The sequence below is a fragment of the Glandiceps talaboti genome, chromosome 11 (assembly GCF_964340395.1).
Source record: "Glandiceps talaboti chromosome 11, keGlaTala1.1, whole genome shotgun sequence".
In the NCBI taxonomy this organism is placed as follows: Eukaryota; Metazoa; Hemichordata; class Enteropneusta; family Spengelidae; genus Glandiceps; species Glandiceps talaboti.
This window is the reverse complement of record NC_135559.1, coordinates 22424160-22443283: the sequence shown is the minus strand read 5'-3', so window position 1 is coordinate 22443283 and position 19124 is coordinate 22424160. Positions and strand designations below refer to the sequence as shown.

The window sequence follows — 19124 nt, the reverse complement described above, 5'->3', positions numbered from 1 at the left end:
CAATTCTTTATCATACATGTATACATATCACTGTCTGTCTCAATCACAATTCTTTATCATACATGTATACATATCACTGTCTGTCTTAATCACAATTCTTTATCATACATGTATACATACCACTGTCTGTCTCAATCACAATTCTTTATCATACATGTATACATACCACTGTCTGTCTTAATCACAATTTTTTATCATACATGTATACATATCACTGTCTGTCTCAATCACAATTCTTTATCATACATGTATACATATCACTGTCTGTCTCAATCACAATTCTTTATCATACATGTATACATACCACTGTCTGTCTCTTAATCACAATTCTTTATCATACATGTATACATACCACTGTCTGTCTCTCAATCACAATTCTTTATCATACATGTATACATATCACTGTCTGTCTTAATCACAATTCTTTATCATACATGTATACATACCACTGTCTGTCTCTCAATCACAATTCTTTATCATACATGTATACATATCACTGTCTGTCTTAATCACAATTCTTTATCATAGATGTATACATACCACTGTCTGTCTTAATCACAATTCTTTATCATACATGTATACATATCACTGTCTGTCTTAATCACAATTCTTTATCATAGATGTATACATATCACTGTCTGTCTTAATCACAATTTTTTATCATACATGTATACATATCACTGTCTGTCTCAATCACAATTCTTTATCATACATGGATACATACCACTGTCTGTCTCAATCACAATTTTTTATCATAGATGTATACATATCACTGTCTGTCTCAATCTTTTATTGGCAATCCTTCATCTATACACCCCTATGACTTACATCCCATTCAAATTTCTGGCCACCCTTTCTTTTGAAGTGCAAGCTTTTTGACTAAATATAACATTTTTGACCCAAAACATACATCTCTGGTATGATCATTTTCATTTCATACACAAAAACAAGTGAAATTAAAATTCCAGGACTTTCCATGGGATTTTCACCACTTTTCCAGGAGTATTTGGATCAACTTTGGTCATTTTTCAAAAGTGTTGACCAGCTAAATATATTTCATTGCATGATATCTAAGTCTTGAACAAACTATAATTTCCAATTAGCCAAATGGAAAAGCAGGGTTCATACACTTATACTTTTTTTAGAGTACAAATAAATTCCAGGGCTTTCCAGGGGTTTTTCATCAGTTTTCAAGGGGTATTCATATTGATTTGGGTTATTTTCCAGGGGTGTTGACCATCACAATTTATTTTATTGAATGACATCCATAATTCTCTGACATGGATGAGAAGTAATTTCAACATACAGTACTGACCATCGATGACATAGTTCAGTTGAATTTCATGGCAGCACTGAGTGAACTGTATACGCATGTTCTGTGGGCAAAGTATCTAAGGAACGTTATTTACACACACACACACACACACGCACGCACACACACACACACACAGACACACAGACAGACACACAGACAGATAGACATATACACACAATCATACACACGGACAGACATTCCACCATGCCTATAAAAACTGGTAGTCTACTTACATGCGCTTTCAATAATTTTCTGTTTCTTCATTGCTGGTTCTGTTTCCAAGGCAACTGTATCCTCAGTATCAGATGAGACGTCCATGTCAACTTCTGTTCTATCACTCAACAAGTCCTTTTGTTGTGTCTTTTTGATCTCCTGCAAATAAAAGACACAATCAAAGAAATCAGTACAAATTCACTGATCTACAAAAATATGTACATGTAGGTGTTTGCAAATTCACTATGCATGGCGGTGTTTGTGGATTGACTGTGTGTGGAGGTATTTGTATGTTTACAATGTATGGAGATATTGGTATGTTTACTATATATGGAGGTATCTATATTTGTATGTTTACTATGTATGGAGGTATTTGTATGTTTACTATGTATGGAGGTATTTGTATGTTTCCTATGTATGGAGGTATCATAATGTATGGAGGTATTTGGGTGTTTACAATGTATGGACGAGGTATTTGTGTGTTTACAAGGTATGGAGGTATTTGTGTCTTTATAATATATTAAAGTAATTTGTGTGTCTACAATATATGGAAGTATTATAATATATGGAGGTATTTGTATGCTTACAATGTATGGAGGTATTATAATATATGGAGGTATTTGTATGCTTACAATGTATGGAGGTATTATAATATATGGAGGTATTTGTATGCTTACAATGTATGGAGGTATTGTAATGTATGGAGGTATTTGTATGCTTACAATGTATGGAGGTATTGTAATGTATGGAGGTATTTGTATGCTTACAATGTATGGAGGTATTATAATATATGGAGGTATTTGTATGCTTACAATGTATGGAGGTATTGTAATGTATGGAGGTATTTGTATGCTTACAATGTATGGAGGTATTGTAATGTATGGAGGTATTTGTATGCTTACAATGTATGGAGGTATTGTAATGTATGGAGGTATTTGTATGCTTACAATGTATGGAGGTATTGTAATGTATGGAGGTATTTGTATGCTTACAATGTATGGAGGTATTGTAATGTATGGAGGTATTTGTATGCTTACAATGTATGGAGGTATTGTAATATATGGAGGTATTTGTATGCTTACAATGTATGGAGGTATTGTAATGTATGGAGGTATTTGTATGCTTACAATGTATGGAGGTATTATAATGTATGGAGGTATTTGTATGCTTACAATGTATGGAGGTATTGTAATGTATGGAGGTATTTGTATGCTTACAATGTATGGAGGTATTATAATGTATGGAGGTATTTGTATGCTTACAATGTATGGAGGTATTTGTAGATTTAAATATATGGAGACATATTCATTGTGTGGAGATAGGTGTTGATACACTGCTTGAGGAAGTGTGTAGGCAAGAGAGGATTGACTGGAGGTAGTTGTGGATTGAGTGTGGAGGTAGTTATGAATCTACTGGAGGTAGTTGTGGAATTACTGTGTGGTGGTAGGTGTGGATTGACCGAAGGTAGTTGTGGAATGGCTGTGTGTGTGGAGGTATGTGTGGATTGACTGTGTGTGTGGAGGTAGTTGTGGCTTAACTGTTTGGAGGTAGGTGTGGATTGACAGTGTTGCAGGAGGTTTGGACTGACTGGAGGTAGGTGTGGATTGACAGTGTTGCAGGAGGTTTGGACTGACTGGAGGTAGGTGTGGATTGACTGTATAGGTAGATCGAGACTCACTGTGTGGAGGTATGTGCTAATTGACTGTGTGGAGGTAGGTAAGGATTGACTGTGTGTGGAGGTAGGTGTGGAATGACTATGGAGGTAAGTGTGGAATGACTGGAGGTAGGTATGGAATGGTGGTATGTGTGAATTGACTGTGTGTGGAGGTAGGTATGGAATGACTGTGGAGGTATGTGTGAATTGACTGTGTGGAGGTAGGTATGGAATGATTGTGTGGAGGTAGGTATGGAATGACTGTATGGAGGCATGTGTGAATTGACTGTGGAGGTATGTGTGAATTGACTGTGTGGAGGTAGGTGTGGATTGACTGTGGAGATAGGTGTGGATTGACTGTGTGGAGGTATGTGTGGATTGACTGTGTGGAGATAGGTGTGGATTGACTGTGTGGAGGTATGTGTGGATTGACTGTGTGGAGGTATGTGTGGATTGACTGTGTGTGGAGGTATACATAGGTGTGGATTCACTATGTGTGGATTGACTATGTATCATTTTTACCTATGATCTCCTGAGACAAATAGAATGATACATTTATAAAGATATCACAGTCTGTAAACATCAGGTCTCAATATTAAAATGTCTTGCATTGATTACAGAACAACTACAGCACTGTCCTAATAGGTACCGTACCATACAACAGTTATTAATAGTAACACTGATATTGGTACACAAAGTACCAGCTTCTACTGTTATTACATCTCTTGTTATTCACTGGGTTTCCCTGAGAGAAAGCTGCCAGGTAGCTTTCCTAGAATCCATATCTGCCACATGAACCTAAACACTAGATTTGTACCTTGGTGAGTCCTATGATGACTCACATGCAAGTGTAATGACCACAGTACAGTGAAGATCAGCACAGTCCAGTGAAGATCAGCACAGTACAGTGAAGATCAGCACAGTACAGTGAAGATCAGCACAGTACAGTGTAGATCAGCACAGTACAGTGAAGATCAGCACAGTACAGTGAAGATCAGCACAGTCCAGTGAAGATCAGCACAGTCCAGTGAAGATCAGCACAGTACAGTGAAGATCAGCATGCACAGTAGAGTGAAGATAAGCCTAGTACAGTGAAGATCAGCACAGTACAGTGAAGATAAGCCTAGTACAGTGAAGATCAGCACAGTACAGTGAAGATAAGCCTAGTACAGTGAAGATCAGCACAGTACAGTGAAGATAAGCCTAGTACAGTGAAGATCAGCACAGTACAGTGAAGATCAGCACAGTACAGTAGAGGTACTAGCTACAATCGAGTACTATATTTCTACAATGACTCTTACCATTACTCCAGTAAATCTTACATACATGTTTAGTCCAGGGTGAAGCTATTCTGGTTGAGTACTAAACCTTTTTTCTGGGTCATTTTTGTCTCTCTTCATGTAGCAAGTTGGCAGGTACTTTACACCCTGACATATAGTCATTGACAATTGGGAGAGGATAATAAACCAATTGGAATTGCAGTAAGAATACTATGTAAAATTATGGTACATTTAGACTTACCTTGTAGTAAACAGAGTGACAGCTTTATATGATGTGTGCACGGTATCACTACAAAACCTTACAATTTACAGTACATACTAAAACAATAATTTTAATTTCTCAACAGTCATTACATGTAGATGGCACAGTCAGGTGATTTCACTTTTTTTTTCCATCAAGATTTAAGTATACATGTTTATTTCAATTTTCAATGACTAAAAATAAATTACGGCTTCAGCGTGTGCTCAGAATTTTCACCACAATGGAAATATTTTAAGTCTGTCTTAGAAAAGTGAATATTTTAAGTCCGTCTCCAAACAAGATACTTTGTAACGCCTTCCCCCTGTCTTGCACATCAATAATAATATTAAGTATATCTTCCTAAAACAAAATGTGAACACATTATATGTTATGCTGTCACTGTGTTTTTCAACAGAACTCTCTTTAAAATCGTCATGTTAACCTTACCACAAGTACACATCAGTACTAACCAAGTACACATCAGTACTAACCCAAGTACACATCAGTACTAACCCAAGTACACATCAGTACTAACCCAAGTACACATCAGTACTAACCCAAGTACACATCAGTACTAACCCAAGTACACATCAGTACTAACCCAAGTACTCAAATCATGTCACTCTTCACAATGAAAACAGTCAGAACTAGTGAACATCATCTGGACACAAATACTTGACATTGCAGTGAGGTCTACAGGAGATTTCTATATACTAGTATATATTTGCTGGCCAAGATAGAACATATCACTTACTATTACTAGCCAAGATAGAACATATCACTTACTATTACTAGTCAAGGTAGAACATATCACTTACTATTACTAGCCTAGATAGAACATATCACTTACTATTACTATCCAAGATAGAACATATCACTTACTATTACTAGTCTAGATAGAACATATCACTTACTATTACTAGTCAAGGTAGAACATATCACTTACTATTACTAGCCAAGATAGAACATATCACTTACTATTACTAGCCTAGATAGAACATATCACTTACTATTACTAGCCAAGATAGAACATATCACTTACTATTACTAGTCTAGATAGAACATATCACTTACTATTACTAGCCTAGATAGAACATATCACTTACTATTACTAGCCTAGATAGAACATATCACTTACTATTACTAGTCTAGATAGAACATATCACTTACTATTACTAGTCTAGATAGAACATATCACTTACTATTACTAGTCTAGATAGAACATATCACTTACTATTACTAGCCTAGATAGAACATATCACTTACTATTACTAGCCTAGATAGAACATATCACTTACTATTACTAGTCTAGATAGAACATATCACTTACTATTACTAGCCTAGATAGAACATATCACTTACTATTACTAGCCTAGATAGAACATATCACTTACTATTACTAGTCAAGGTAGAACATATCACTTACTATTACTAGTCTAGATAGAACATATCACTTACTATTACTAGCCAAGACAGAACATATCACTTACTATTACTAGTCAAGGTAGAACATATCACTTACTATTACTAGTCAAGGTAGAACATATCACTTACTATTACTAGTCTAGATAGAACATATCACTTACTATTACTAGCCTAGATAGAACATATCACTTACTATTACTAGTCAAGGTAGAACATATCACTTACTATTACTAGTCTAGATAGAACATATCACTTACTATTACTAGCCTAGATAGAACATATCACTTACTATTACTAGCCTAGATAGAACATATCACTTACTATTACTAGTCAAGGTAGAACATATCACTTACTATTACTAGTCTAGATAGAACATATCACTTACTATTACTAGCCTAGATAGAACATATCACTTACTATTACTAGTCTAGATAGAACATATCACGATGGAACATATCACTTACTATTACTAGCCTAGATAGAACATATCACTTACTATTACTAGCCTAGATAGAACATATCACTTACTATTACTAGTCTAGATAGAACATATCACGATAGAACATATCACTTACTATTACTAGCCTAGATAGAACATATCACTTACTATTACTAGCCTAGATAGAACATATCACTTACTATTACTAGCCTAGATAGAACATATCACTTACTATTACTAGTCAAGGTAGAACATATCACTTACTATTACTAGTCTAGATAGAACATATCACTTACTATTACTAGCCTAGATAGAACATATAACTTACTATTACTAGCCTAGATAGAACATATCACTTACTATTACTAGTCTAGATAGAACATATCACTTACTATTACTAGCCTAGATAGAACACATCACTTACTATTACTAGCCAAGATAGAACACATCACTTACTATTACTAGCCTAGATAGAACATATCACTTACTATTACTAGTCAAGGTAGAACATATCACTTACTATTACTAGCCTAGATAGAACATATCACTTACTATTACTAGCCTAGATAGAACATATCACTTACTATTACTAGTCAAGGTAGAACATATCACTTACTATTACTAGCCTACGTAGAACATATCACTTACTATTACTAGCCTAGATAGACCATATCACTTACTATTACTAGCCTACGTAGAACATATCACTTACTATTACTAGCCTAGATAGAACATATCACTTACTATTACTAGTCAAGGTAGAACATATCACTTACTATTACTAGTCAAGGTAGAACATATCACTTACTATTACTAGCCTAGATAGAACATATCACTTACTATTACTAGTCTAGATAGAACATATCACTTACTATTACTAGTCAAGGTAGAACATATCACTTACTATTACTAGCCAAGATAGAACATATCACTTACTATTACTAGCCTAGATAGATCATATCACTTACTATTACTAGTCAAGGTAGAACATATCACTTACTATTACTAGCCTAGATAGAACATATCACTTACTATTACTAGCCTAGATAGAACATATCACTTACTATTACTAGCCTAGATAGAACATATCACTTACTATTACTAGCCTAGATAGAACATATCACTTACTATTACTAGTCAAGGTAGAACATATCACTTACTATTACTAGTCAAGGTAGAACATATCACTTACTATTACTAGCCTAGATAGAACATATCACTTACTATTACTAGCCTACAAAGAACATATCACTTACTATTACTAACCTAGATAGACCATATCACTTACTATTACTAGCCTAGATAGAACATATTAGTGACTTATCTAAGCTATAGTCACTCTGGCAACACTATAACTGAGGGTGAAGAATATAGCATATAGATAGATTTCTATACATCACAATATAGTAATTTTAGTGTATTATGTTGTCTTTCTTTACATAATGATGAATGTGATGTCACTGAAGACAGGCTATCCAAGGTAAGTACAGTATGCAGTTACCTTAGTGATATGATGCATTGTGGGGAAAAAGACTTATGTATTGAAGGTTGTAAAAGTTGACACAGAGATTTGGGGGGGGGGGGGGGGGGGAGGGGTATTTACATCTCCTGTAGACCACTGTGTGATATCAAAAACTTGTGATAAGATGATTTTAATCATTTCACCTATACCAAATAGAGCATGGCAAGACAAAAACATTACACTTATGTACAACATTAATTTTGACATAATTAACTTTCAAGTGATCTTGATTTCTACTAGACTGACAGATCAGCCATTAAGGGCACAGTCTAAACTCCATTTTATTAGGGCAGACCAATGACGTCATTACAGTCTAGCTTTCTACTCCATTGTCATCTTGATGGGATCGTAAAAATGGCTGCCATCAACATTTGTGTATGAACAGTTTGTACTCGTATCCAGCCATGTCCCTGATATACAATATAGCTGATTTTATCGAAACTTGGTAAAATTATGACATAGTATTGCACATATACATGTCACTCATTAAACTCTATAGTTGCTAGAAACAGTCAAAATGTAAAATGTTACCCATTTGTCATTTATTAAGATTTTGTAGGAGATATATTTGAAATTCAATCTTTAGATTTTTGTTGTTGCCAAGCCCCATGATTGGTGATTGGTGTGACCTACCTCAGCTTGTCGTCGCCACTGTTCAATATGCTTGCGTTGAGCTTTGGAGAAATGATCCCAGGCTTTCTGCTTGCTGGCTGCTGTAAATACTCTGTCTATCTGATCAACTTCAAGTCAGACCAGAAACCACACAACCAGATCATACAATTAATAAGTATGTATGCAAATACTTGACTACATTCTTGCCTGTTATTACTTGTACACCACATTGTCACTAATTAATTTATATCTTAGTCAACATTACATGACTGAAATCAACTTGCAAACAATTATATATCATCAAAGTATGTCTATTTATTTCTAGATAAGAAATTTTTGTTACAAATTAAACTTGTAATGATTTAGAATCTTAACAACAGGTTATATCTTAGAATTCTACGATTTGAAAAAAAATGGCTATTCTCTAATGACTAGTATTCACCACTGTCATCTAACATTCTATACTGTGTCTAACTATCTACCTTAGGGAGTTCCCAAACTACCTCAATCACCTTAGGGAGTTCTCTAACTATCTGAACTACCTTAGAGAGTTCTCTAACTATCTGAACTACCTTAGAGAGTTCTCTAACTATCTGAACTACCTTAGAGAGTTCTCTAACTATCTGAACTACCTTAGGGAGTTCTGTAACTATCTGAACTACCTTAGGGAGTTCCCTAACTATCTGAACTACCTTAGAGAGTTCTCTAACTATCTGAACTACCTTAGGGAATTCCTTAACAATCTGAACTACCTTAGGGAATTCCTTAACTATCTGAACTACCTTAGGGGGTTCTCTAACTATCTGAACTACCTTAGGGAGTTCTCTAACTATCTGAACTACCTTATGGAGTTCTCTAACTTTCTGAACTACCTTAGGTAGCTGTCTAAACTATCTGAACTACCTTAGGGAGTTCTCTAACTATCTGAACTACCTTAGAGAGTTCTCTAACTATCTGAACTACCTTAGAGAGTTCTCTAACTATCTGAACTACCTTAGGGAGTTCTGTAACTATCTGAACTACCTTAGGGAGTTCCCTAACTATCTGAACTACCTCAGAGAGTTCTCTAACTATCTGAACTACCTTAGAGAGTTCTCTAACTATCTGAACTACCTTAGAGAGTTCTCTAACTTTCTGAACTACCTTAGGGAGTTCTCTAACTATATGAAATACCTTAGGGAGTTCTCTAACTATCTGAACTACCTTAGAGAGTTCTCTAACTATCTGAACTACCTTAGGGAGTTCCCTAACTATCTGAACTACCTTAGGGAGTTCTCTAACTATCTGAACTACCTCAGAGAGTTCTCTAACTATCTGAACTACCTTTTGGAATTCCTTAACTATCTGAACTACCTTAGGGAGTTCTCTAACTATCTGAACTACCTTAGAGAGTTCTCTAACTATCTGAACTACCTTTTGGAATTCCTTAACTATCTGAACTACCTTAGGGAGTTCTCTAACTATCTGAACTACCTTAGGGAATTCCCTAACAATCTGAACTACCTTAGGGAATTGTCTAACTATCTGAACTACCTTAGGGAATTCGCTAACTATCTGAACTACCTTAGAGAATTGTCTAACTTTCTGAAATACCTTAGGGAGTTCTGGAGCTAAATCAGATTAATAATCCTAATAACATATAAACAACTAATTTTAGCAATTATCACATGTATGTATGGCCAAGGGTGGGGGGGGGGGACAGGGTGTTTCATTGTCAACCCTGTCATGACCGGATTTAGATAAGGTTGTGACTGAACTACACTATGTTGTTATGGTTGCATAGTGACACAGGATTTTAGAAAACATATACTCACATATTTAATACGAAAGATTTTTTACTAGAAATTGTAATGATGGTTCTCATTAATTTCTTAGTCCTTGTCTAATTATCAATTGTAATGATGATACTCGTTAATTTCTTAGTACCTGTCTAATTATCAATTGTAATGATGGTACTCGTTAATTTCTTAGTACCTGTCTAATTATCAATTGTAATGATGATACTCGTTAATTTCTTAGTACCTGTCTAATTATCAATTGTAATGATGGTACTCGTTAATTTCTTAGTACCTGTCTAATTATCAATTGTAATGATGGTACTCGTTAATTTCTTAGTCCCTGTCTAATTATCAATTGTAATGATGATACTCGTTAATTTCTTAGTACCTGTCTAATTATCAATTGTAATGATGATACTCGTTAATTTCTTAGTACCTGTCTAATTATCAATTGTAATGATGATACTCGTTAATTTCTTAGTACCTGTCTAATTATCAATTGTAATGATGATACTCGTTAATTTCTTAGTACCTGTCTAATTATCAATTGTAATGATGATACTCGTTAATTTCTTAGTACCTGTCTAATTATCAATTGTAATGATGATACTCGTTAATTTCTTAGTCCCTGTCTAATTATCAATTGTAATGATGATACTCGTTAATTTCTTAGTCCCTGTCTAATTATCAATTGTAATGATGGTACTCGTTAATTTCTTAGTCCCTGTCTAATTATCAATTGTAATGATGGTACTCGTTAATTTCTTAGTACCTGTCTAATTATCAATTGTAATGATGATACTCGTTAATTTCTTAGTCCCTGTCTAATTATCAATTGTAATGATGGTACTCGTTAATTTCTTAGTACCTGTCTAATTATCAATTGTAATGATGATACTCGTTAATTTCTTAGTACCTGTCTAATTATCAATTGTAATGATGATACTCGTTAATTTCTTAGTCCCTGTCTAATTATCAATTGTAATGATGATACTCGTTAATTTCTTAGTCCCTGTCTAATTATCAATTGTAATGATGATACTCGTTAATTTCTTGGTCCCTGTCTAATTATCAATTGTAATGATGGTACTCGTTAATTTCTTAGTACCTGTCTAATTATCAATTGTAATGATGATACTCGTTAATTTCTTAGTCCCTGTCTAATTATCAATTGTAATGATGGTACTCGTTAATTTCTTAGTCCCTGTCTAATTATCAATTGTAATGATGATACTCGTTAATTTCTTAGTCCCTGCCTAATTATCAATTGTAATGATGGTACCCGTTAATTTCTTAGTCCCTGTCTAATTATCAATTGTAATGATGATACTCGTTAATTTCTTAGTCCCTGTCTAATTATCAATTGTAATGATGGTACCCGTTAATTTCTTAGTCCCTGTCTAATTATCAATTGTAATGATGGTACCCGTTAATTTCTTAGTCCCTGTCTAATTATCAATTGTAATGATGGTACTCGTTAATTTCTTAGTACCTGTCTAATTATCAATTGTAATGATGATACTCGTTAATTTCTTAGTACCTGTCTAATTATCAATTGTAATGATGATACTCGTTAATTTCTTAGTACCTGTCTAATTATCAATTGTAATGATGATACTCGTTAATTTCTTAGTACCTGTCTAATTATCAATTGTAATGATGGTACTCGTTAATTTCTTAGTACCTGTCTAATTATCAATTGTAATGATGGTATTCGTTAATTTCTTAGTCCCTGTCTAATTATCAATTGTAATGATGGTACTCGTTAATTTCTTAGTACCTGTCTAATTATCAATTGTAATGATGGTACTCGTTAATTTCTTAGTACCTGTCTAATTATCAATTGTAATGATGGTACTCGTTAATTTCTTAGTACCTGTCTAATTATCAATTGCAATGATGATACTCGTTAATTTCTTAGTCCCTGTCTAATTATCAATTGTAATGATGGTACTCGTTAATTTCTTAGTACCTGTCTAATTATCAATTGTAATGATGATACTCGTTAATTTCTTAGTCCCTGTCTAATTATCAATTGTAATGATGGTACTCGTTAATTTCTTAGTCCCTGTCTAATTATCAATTGTAATGATGATACTCGTTAATTTCTTAGTCCCTGCCTAATTATCAATTGTAATGATGGTACCCGTTAATTTCTTAGTCCCTGTCTAATTATCAATTGTAATGATGATACTCGTTAATTTCTTAGTCCCTGTCTAATTATCAATTGTAATGATGGTACCCGTTAATTTCTTAGTCCCTGTCTAATTATCAATTGTAATGATGGTACCCGTTAATTTCTTAGTCCCTGTCTAATTATCAATTGTAATGATGGTACTCGTTAATTTCTTAGTACCTGTCTAATTATCAATTGTAATGATGATACTCGTTAATTTCTTAGTACCTGTCTAATTATCAATTGTAATGATGATACTCGTTAATTTCTTAGTACCTGTCTAATTATCAATTGTAATGATGATACTCGTTAATTTCTTAGTACCTGTCTAATTATCAATTGTAATGATGGTACTCGTTAATTTCTTAGTACCTGTCTAATTATCAATTGTAATGATGGTATTCGTTAATTTCTTAGTCCCTGTCTAATTATCAATTGTAATGATGGTACTCGTTAATTTCTTAGTACCTGTCTAATTATCAATTGTAATGATGGTACTCGTTAATTTCTTAGTACCTGTCTAATTATCAATTGTAATGATGGTACTCGTTAATTTCTTAGTACCTGTCTAATTATCAATTGCAATGATGATACTCGTTAATTTCTTAGTCCCTGTCTAATTATCAATTGTAATGATGATACTCGTTAATTTCTTAGTCCCTGTCTAATTATCAATTGTAATGATGATACTCGTTAACTTCTTAGTCCCTGTCTAATTATCAATTGTAATGATGGTACTCGTTAATTTCTTAGTCCCTGTCTAATTATCAATTGTAATGATGATACTCGTTAATTTCTTAGTCCCTGTCTAATTATCAATTGTAATGATGATACTCGTTAATTTCTTAGTCCCTGTCTAATTATCAATTGTAATGATGATACTCGTTAATTTCTTGGTACCTGTCTAATTATCAATTGTAATGATGATACTCGTTAATTTCTTAGTCCCTGTCTAATTATCAATTGTAATGATGATACTCGTTAATTTCTTAGTCCCTGTCTAATTATCAATTGTAATGATGATACTCGTTAATTTCTTAGTCCCTGTCTAATTATCAATTGTAATGATGGTACTCGTTAATTTCTTAGTCCCTGTCTAATTATCAATTGTAATGATGATACTCGTTAATTTCTTAGTCCCTGTCTAATTATCAATTGTAATGATGATACCCGTTAATTTCTTAGTCCCTGTCTAATTATCAATTGTAATGATGATACTCGTTAATTTCTTAGTCCCTGTCTAATTATCAATTGTAATGATGGTACCCGTTAATTTCTTAGTCCCTGTCTAATTATCAATTGTAATGATGATACTCGTTAATTTCTTAGTCCCTGTCTAATTATCAATGTAATGATGGTACTCGTTAATTTCTTAGTCCCTGTCTAATTATCAATTGTAATGATGGTACTCGTTAATTTCTTAGTCCCTGTCTAATTATCAATTGTAATGATGGTACCCGTTAATTTCTTAGTCCCTGTCTAATTATCAATTGTAATGATGGTACTCGTTAATTTCTTAGTCCCTGTCTAATTATCAATTGTAATGATGGTACTCGTTAATTTCTTAGTCCCTGTCTAATTATCAATTGTAATGATGGTACTCGTTAATTTCTTAGTCCCTGTCTAATTATCAATTGTAATGATGGTACTCGTTAATTTCTTAGTCCCTGTCTAATTATCAATTGTAATGATGGTACTCGTTAATTTCTTAGTACCTGTCTAATTATCAATTGTAATGATGATACTCATTAATTTCTTAGTACCTGTCTAATTATCAATTGTAATGATGATACTCGTTAATTTCTTAGTACCTGTCTAATTATCAATTGTAATGATGATACTCGTTAATTTCTTAGTACCTGTCTAATTATCAATTGTAATGATGATACTCGTTAATTTCTTAGTACCTGTCTAATTATCAATTGTAATGATGTATTGTTTTATTGTAATCCTATTATGTATTTCTAATTTGGATTAACTTTCAAGTTTGAGAATCAACTTGCTGTAAAGTTTGTGGCTTGGATACCACATCACCGTGGCAACATGTAAAATTACTGATTACTTACTCTTGATCATATTACATATATACCAGTTTTATCACATACATCTTTGTATGTACTGTTTTCACTGTGCAATTACCATGGAGATCCTATCATACATACTTGTTGTTGTAATACATGTATTTCTAATAGAATACTTACATTGTACTAAAATACCATTGATCCTCTGACTGTGCAATTCTTTCTCCTTCTCCAATTGTTCATCAAATAGTTTCTTGTCATTCAGAAGAGTTTTGATGTGACTGTAAAAACAAAAATATTAATTTGGTATTGTTATGATTGACGTGTAGCTAGGTGTTGTGGTTTGTATTTTAACTCTCACACAAACTAACATCCGAATCAGAATCCGAATCAGAATCAGAATTAGAATCAGAATTAGAATCAGAATTAGAATCAGAATCAGAATTAGAATTAGAATTAGAATTAGAATCAGAATTAGAATCAGAATTAGAATTAGAATCAGAATCAATACATTGAAGGAACTAATACTGGTAAATAATCAATGGAAGAGGAGGGCGAACCACTTAGTCACACGGTATGGATACCTTAAAGGCATCCACCGATCCAGATGTGATCAAATTATTGTCTGGTTTGTTCCCGTCTGTGATTGTTCTTGGGAAAAATGAATTCCTGTAAATTTCTGTATTTGAGTGTGGTATTTGAAAGCAGCTAGAGTTGTATGCCATGTACTTTTCCACAGGATTACTATGTTGGTAGTCAGTAAAGTTCCTGGGTTTGATTGTCCACTTTTGTCTTTGAGGTATGAGGTATGTGTCATCAAGTAAAGCTGGTATTTAGGTCCCTAGCAACTTTAAACAAGAATGTTAGACGAAGTTCTCTTCTTCTTACCTATTTGATAACTGTATGACTCAGGAAGGGTTTACTACACTGTGTTGAATACTAACTTACCTATTTGATAACTGTATGACTTAGTAAGGGTTTACTACACTGTGTTGAATACTAACTTACCTATTTGATGACTGTATGACTTAGTAAGGGTTTACTACACTGTGTTGAATACTAACTTACCTATTTGATAACTGCATGACTTAGTAAGGGTTTACTACACTGTGTTGAATACTAACTTACCTATTTGATAACTGCATGACTTAGTAAGGGTTTACTACACTGTGTTGAATACTAACTTACCTATTTGATAACTGTATGACTTAGTAAGGGTTTACTACACTGTGTTAAATACTAACTTACCTATTTGATGACTGTATGACTTAGTAAGGGTTTACTACACTGTGTTGAATACTAACTTACCTATTTGATGACTGTATGACTTAGTAAGGGTTTACTACACTGTGTTGAATACTAACTTACCTATTTGATAACTGTATGACTTAGTAAGGGTTTACTACACTGTGTTGAATACTAACTTACCTATTTGATAACTGTATGACTTAGTAAGGGTTTACTACACTGTGTTGAATACTAACTTACCTATTTGATGACTGCATGACTTAGTAAGGGTTTACTACACTGTGTTGAATACTAACTTACCTATTTGATAACTGTATGACTTAGTAAGGGTTTACTACACTGTGTTGAATACTAACTTACCTATTTGATGACTGTATGACTTAGTAAGGGTTTACTACACTGTGTTGAATACTAACTTACCTATTTGATGACTGCATGACTTAGTAAGGGTTTACTACACTGTGTTGAATACTAACTTACCTATTTGATGACTGTATGACTTAGTAAGGGTTTACTACACTGTGTTGAATACTAACTTACCTATTTGATAACTGTATGACTTAGTAAGGGTTTATTACACTGTGTTGAATACTAACTTACCTATTTGATAACTGTATGACTTAGTAAGGGTTTACTACACTGTGTTGAATACTAACTTACCTATTTGATGACTGTATGACTTAGTAAGGGTTTACTACACTGTGTTGAATACTAACTTACCTATTTGATAACTGTATGACTTAGTAAGGGTTTACTACACTGTGTTGAATACTAACTTACCTATTTGATAACTGTATGACTTAGTAAGGGTTTACTACACTGTGTTGAATACTAACTTACCTATTTGATAACTGTATGACTTAGTAAGGGTTTACTACACTGTGTTGAATACTAACTTACCTATTTGATGACTGTATGACTTAGTAAGGGTTTACTACACTGTGTTGAATACTAACTTACCTATTTGATGATTGTATGACTTAGTAAGGGTTTACTACACTGTGTTGAATACTAACTTACCTATTTGAAAACTGTATGACTTAGTAAGGGTTTACTACATTGTGTTGAATACTAACTTACCTATTTGATGATTGTATGACTTAGTAAGGGTTTACTACACTGTGTTGAATACTAACTTACCTATTTGATAACTGTATGACTTAGTAAGGGTTTACTACACTGTGTTGAATACTAACTTACCTATTTGATAACTGTATGACTTAGTAAGGGTTTACTACACTGTGTTAAATACTAACTTACCTATTTGATGACTGTATGACTTAGTAAGGGTTTACTACATTGTGTTGAATACTAACTTACCTATTTGATAACTGTATGACTTAGTAAGGGTTTACTACACTGTGTTGAATACTAACTTACCTATTTGAAAACTGTATGACTTAGTAAGGGTTTACTACAATGTGTTGAATACTAACTTACCTATTTGATAACTGTATGACTTAGTAAGGGTTTACTACACTGTGTTGAATACTAACTTACCTATTTGATAACTGCATGACTTAGTAAGGGTTTACTACACTGTGTTGAATACTAACTTACCTATTTGATAACTGTATGACTTAGTAAGGGTTTACTACACTGTGTTGAATACTAACTTACCTATTTGATAACTGCATGACTTAGTAAGGGTTTACTACACTGTGTTGAATACTAACTTACCTATTTGATGACTGTATGACTTAGTAAGGGTTTACTACACTGTGTTGAATACTAACTTACCTATTTGATAACTGTATGACTTAGTAAGGGTTTACTACACTGTGTTGAATACTAACTTACCTATTTGATAACTGCATGACTTAGTAAGGGTTTACTACACTGTGTTGAATACTAACTTACCTATTTGATAACTGTATGACTTAGTAAGGGTTTACTACACTGTGTTGAATACTAACTTACCTATTTGATGACTGTATGACTTAGTAAGGGTTTACTACACTGTGTAGAATACTAACTTACCTATTTGATAACTGTATGACTTAGTAAGGGTTTACTACACTGTGTTGAATACTAACTTACCTATTTGATAACTGCATGACTTAGTAAGGGTTTACTACACTGTGTTGAATACTAACTTACCTATTTGATGACTGTATGACTTAGTAAGGGTTTACTACACTGTGTTGAATACTAACTTACCTATTTGATAACTGTATGACTTAGTAAGGGTTTACTACACTGTGTTGAATACTAACTTACCTATTTGATAACTGCATGACTTAGTAAGGGTTTACTACACTGTGTTGAATACTAACTTACCTATTTGATAACTGTATGACTTAGTAAGGGTTTACTACACTGTGTTGAATACTAACTTACCTATTTGATGACTGTATGACTTAGTAAGGGTTTACTACACTGTGTTGAATACTAACTTACCTATTTGATGACTGTATGACTTAGTAAGGGTTTACTACTGTGTTGAATACTAACTTACCTATTTGATGATTGTATGACTTAGTAAGGGTTTACTACACTGTGTTGAATACTAACTTACCTATTTGATAACTGTATGACTTAGTAAGGGTTTACTACACTGTGTTGAATACTAACTTACCTATTTGATAACTGTATGACTTAGTAAGGGTTTACTACACTGTGTTGAATACTAACTTACCTATTTGATACCTGTATGACTTAGTAAGGGTTTACTACACTGTGTTGAATACTAACTTACCTATTTGATAACTGTATGACTTAGTAAGGGTTTACTACACTGTGTTGAATACTAACTTACCTATTTGATGACTGTATGACTTAGTAAGGGTTTACTACACTGTGTTGAATACTAACTTACCTATTTGATAACTGTATGACTTAGTAAGGGTTTACTACACTGTGTTGAATACTAACTTACCTATTTGATAACTGTATGACTTAGTAAGGGTTTACTACACTGTTGAATACTAACTTACCTATTTGATGACTGCATGACTTAGTAAGGGTTTACTACACTGTGTTGAATACTAACTTACCTATTTGATAACTGTATGACTTAGTAAGGGTTTACTACACTGTGTTGAATACTAACTTACCTATTTGATAACTGTATGACTTAGTAAGGGTTTACTACACTGTGTTGAATACTAACTTACCTATTTGATGACTGTATGACTTAGTAAGGGTTTACTACACTGTGTTGAATACTAACTTACCTATTTGATAACTGTATGACTTAG

The 19124-nt window shown here is 33.4% G+C and overlaps 2 protein-coding genes across 2 annotated transcripts in view; both read right to left on the bottom strand.

Moving 5' to 3' along the window:
- The window catches only part of LOC144441938 (ecto-NOX disulfide-thiol exchanger 2-like), a 47145-nt gene that overhangs the window by 19340 nt on the left and 8681 nt on the right, over positions 1-19124 (bottom strand). Inside the window, exons 7-9 of the mRNA XM_078131205.1 lie at positions 14857-14957; positions 8723-8829; positions 1549-1687 (exon numbers count right to left, since the gene is read on the bottom strand). Coding sequence (XP_077987331.1) covers positions 1549-1687; positions 8723-8829; positions 14857-14957 — 347 coding nt within the window. The remainder of the gene's footprint in view (positions 1-1548; positions 1688-8722; positions 8830-14856; positions 14958-19124) is intronic.
- Positions 2049-3698, bottom strand: LOC144442613 (uncharacterized). Its single transcript, XM_078131991.1, has 3 exons — positions 3616-3698; positions 3207-3282; positions 2049-2066 (listed from the first exon to the last, which is right to left on the bottom strand). Exons 1-3 carry the CDS (start codon positions 3696-3698, stop codon positions 2049-2051), a joined length of 177 nt encoding a protein of 58 aa, XP_077988117.1.

Excerpts from the sequence above, each read along its gene's own strand:
- LOC144442613 (XM_078131991.1), bottom strand. The coding sequence starts at position 3,698 with ATGATACATAGTCAATCCACACATAGTGAATCCACACCTATGTATACC. Across the intron at positions 3,283-3,615 it reads TCCACACATACCTCCACACA|TCATTCCACACCTACCTCCA; the intron begins GTCAATCCACAC and ends TTACCTCCATAG.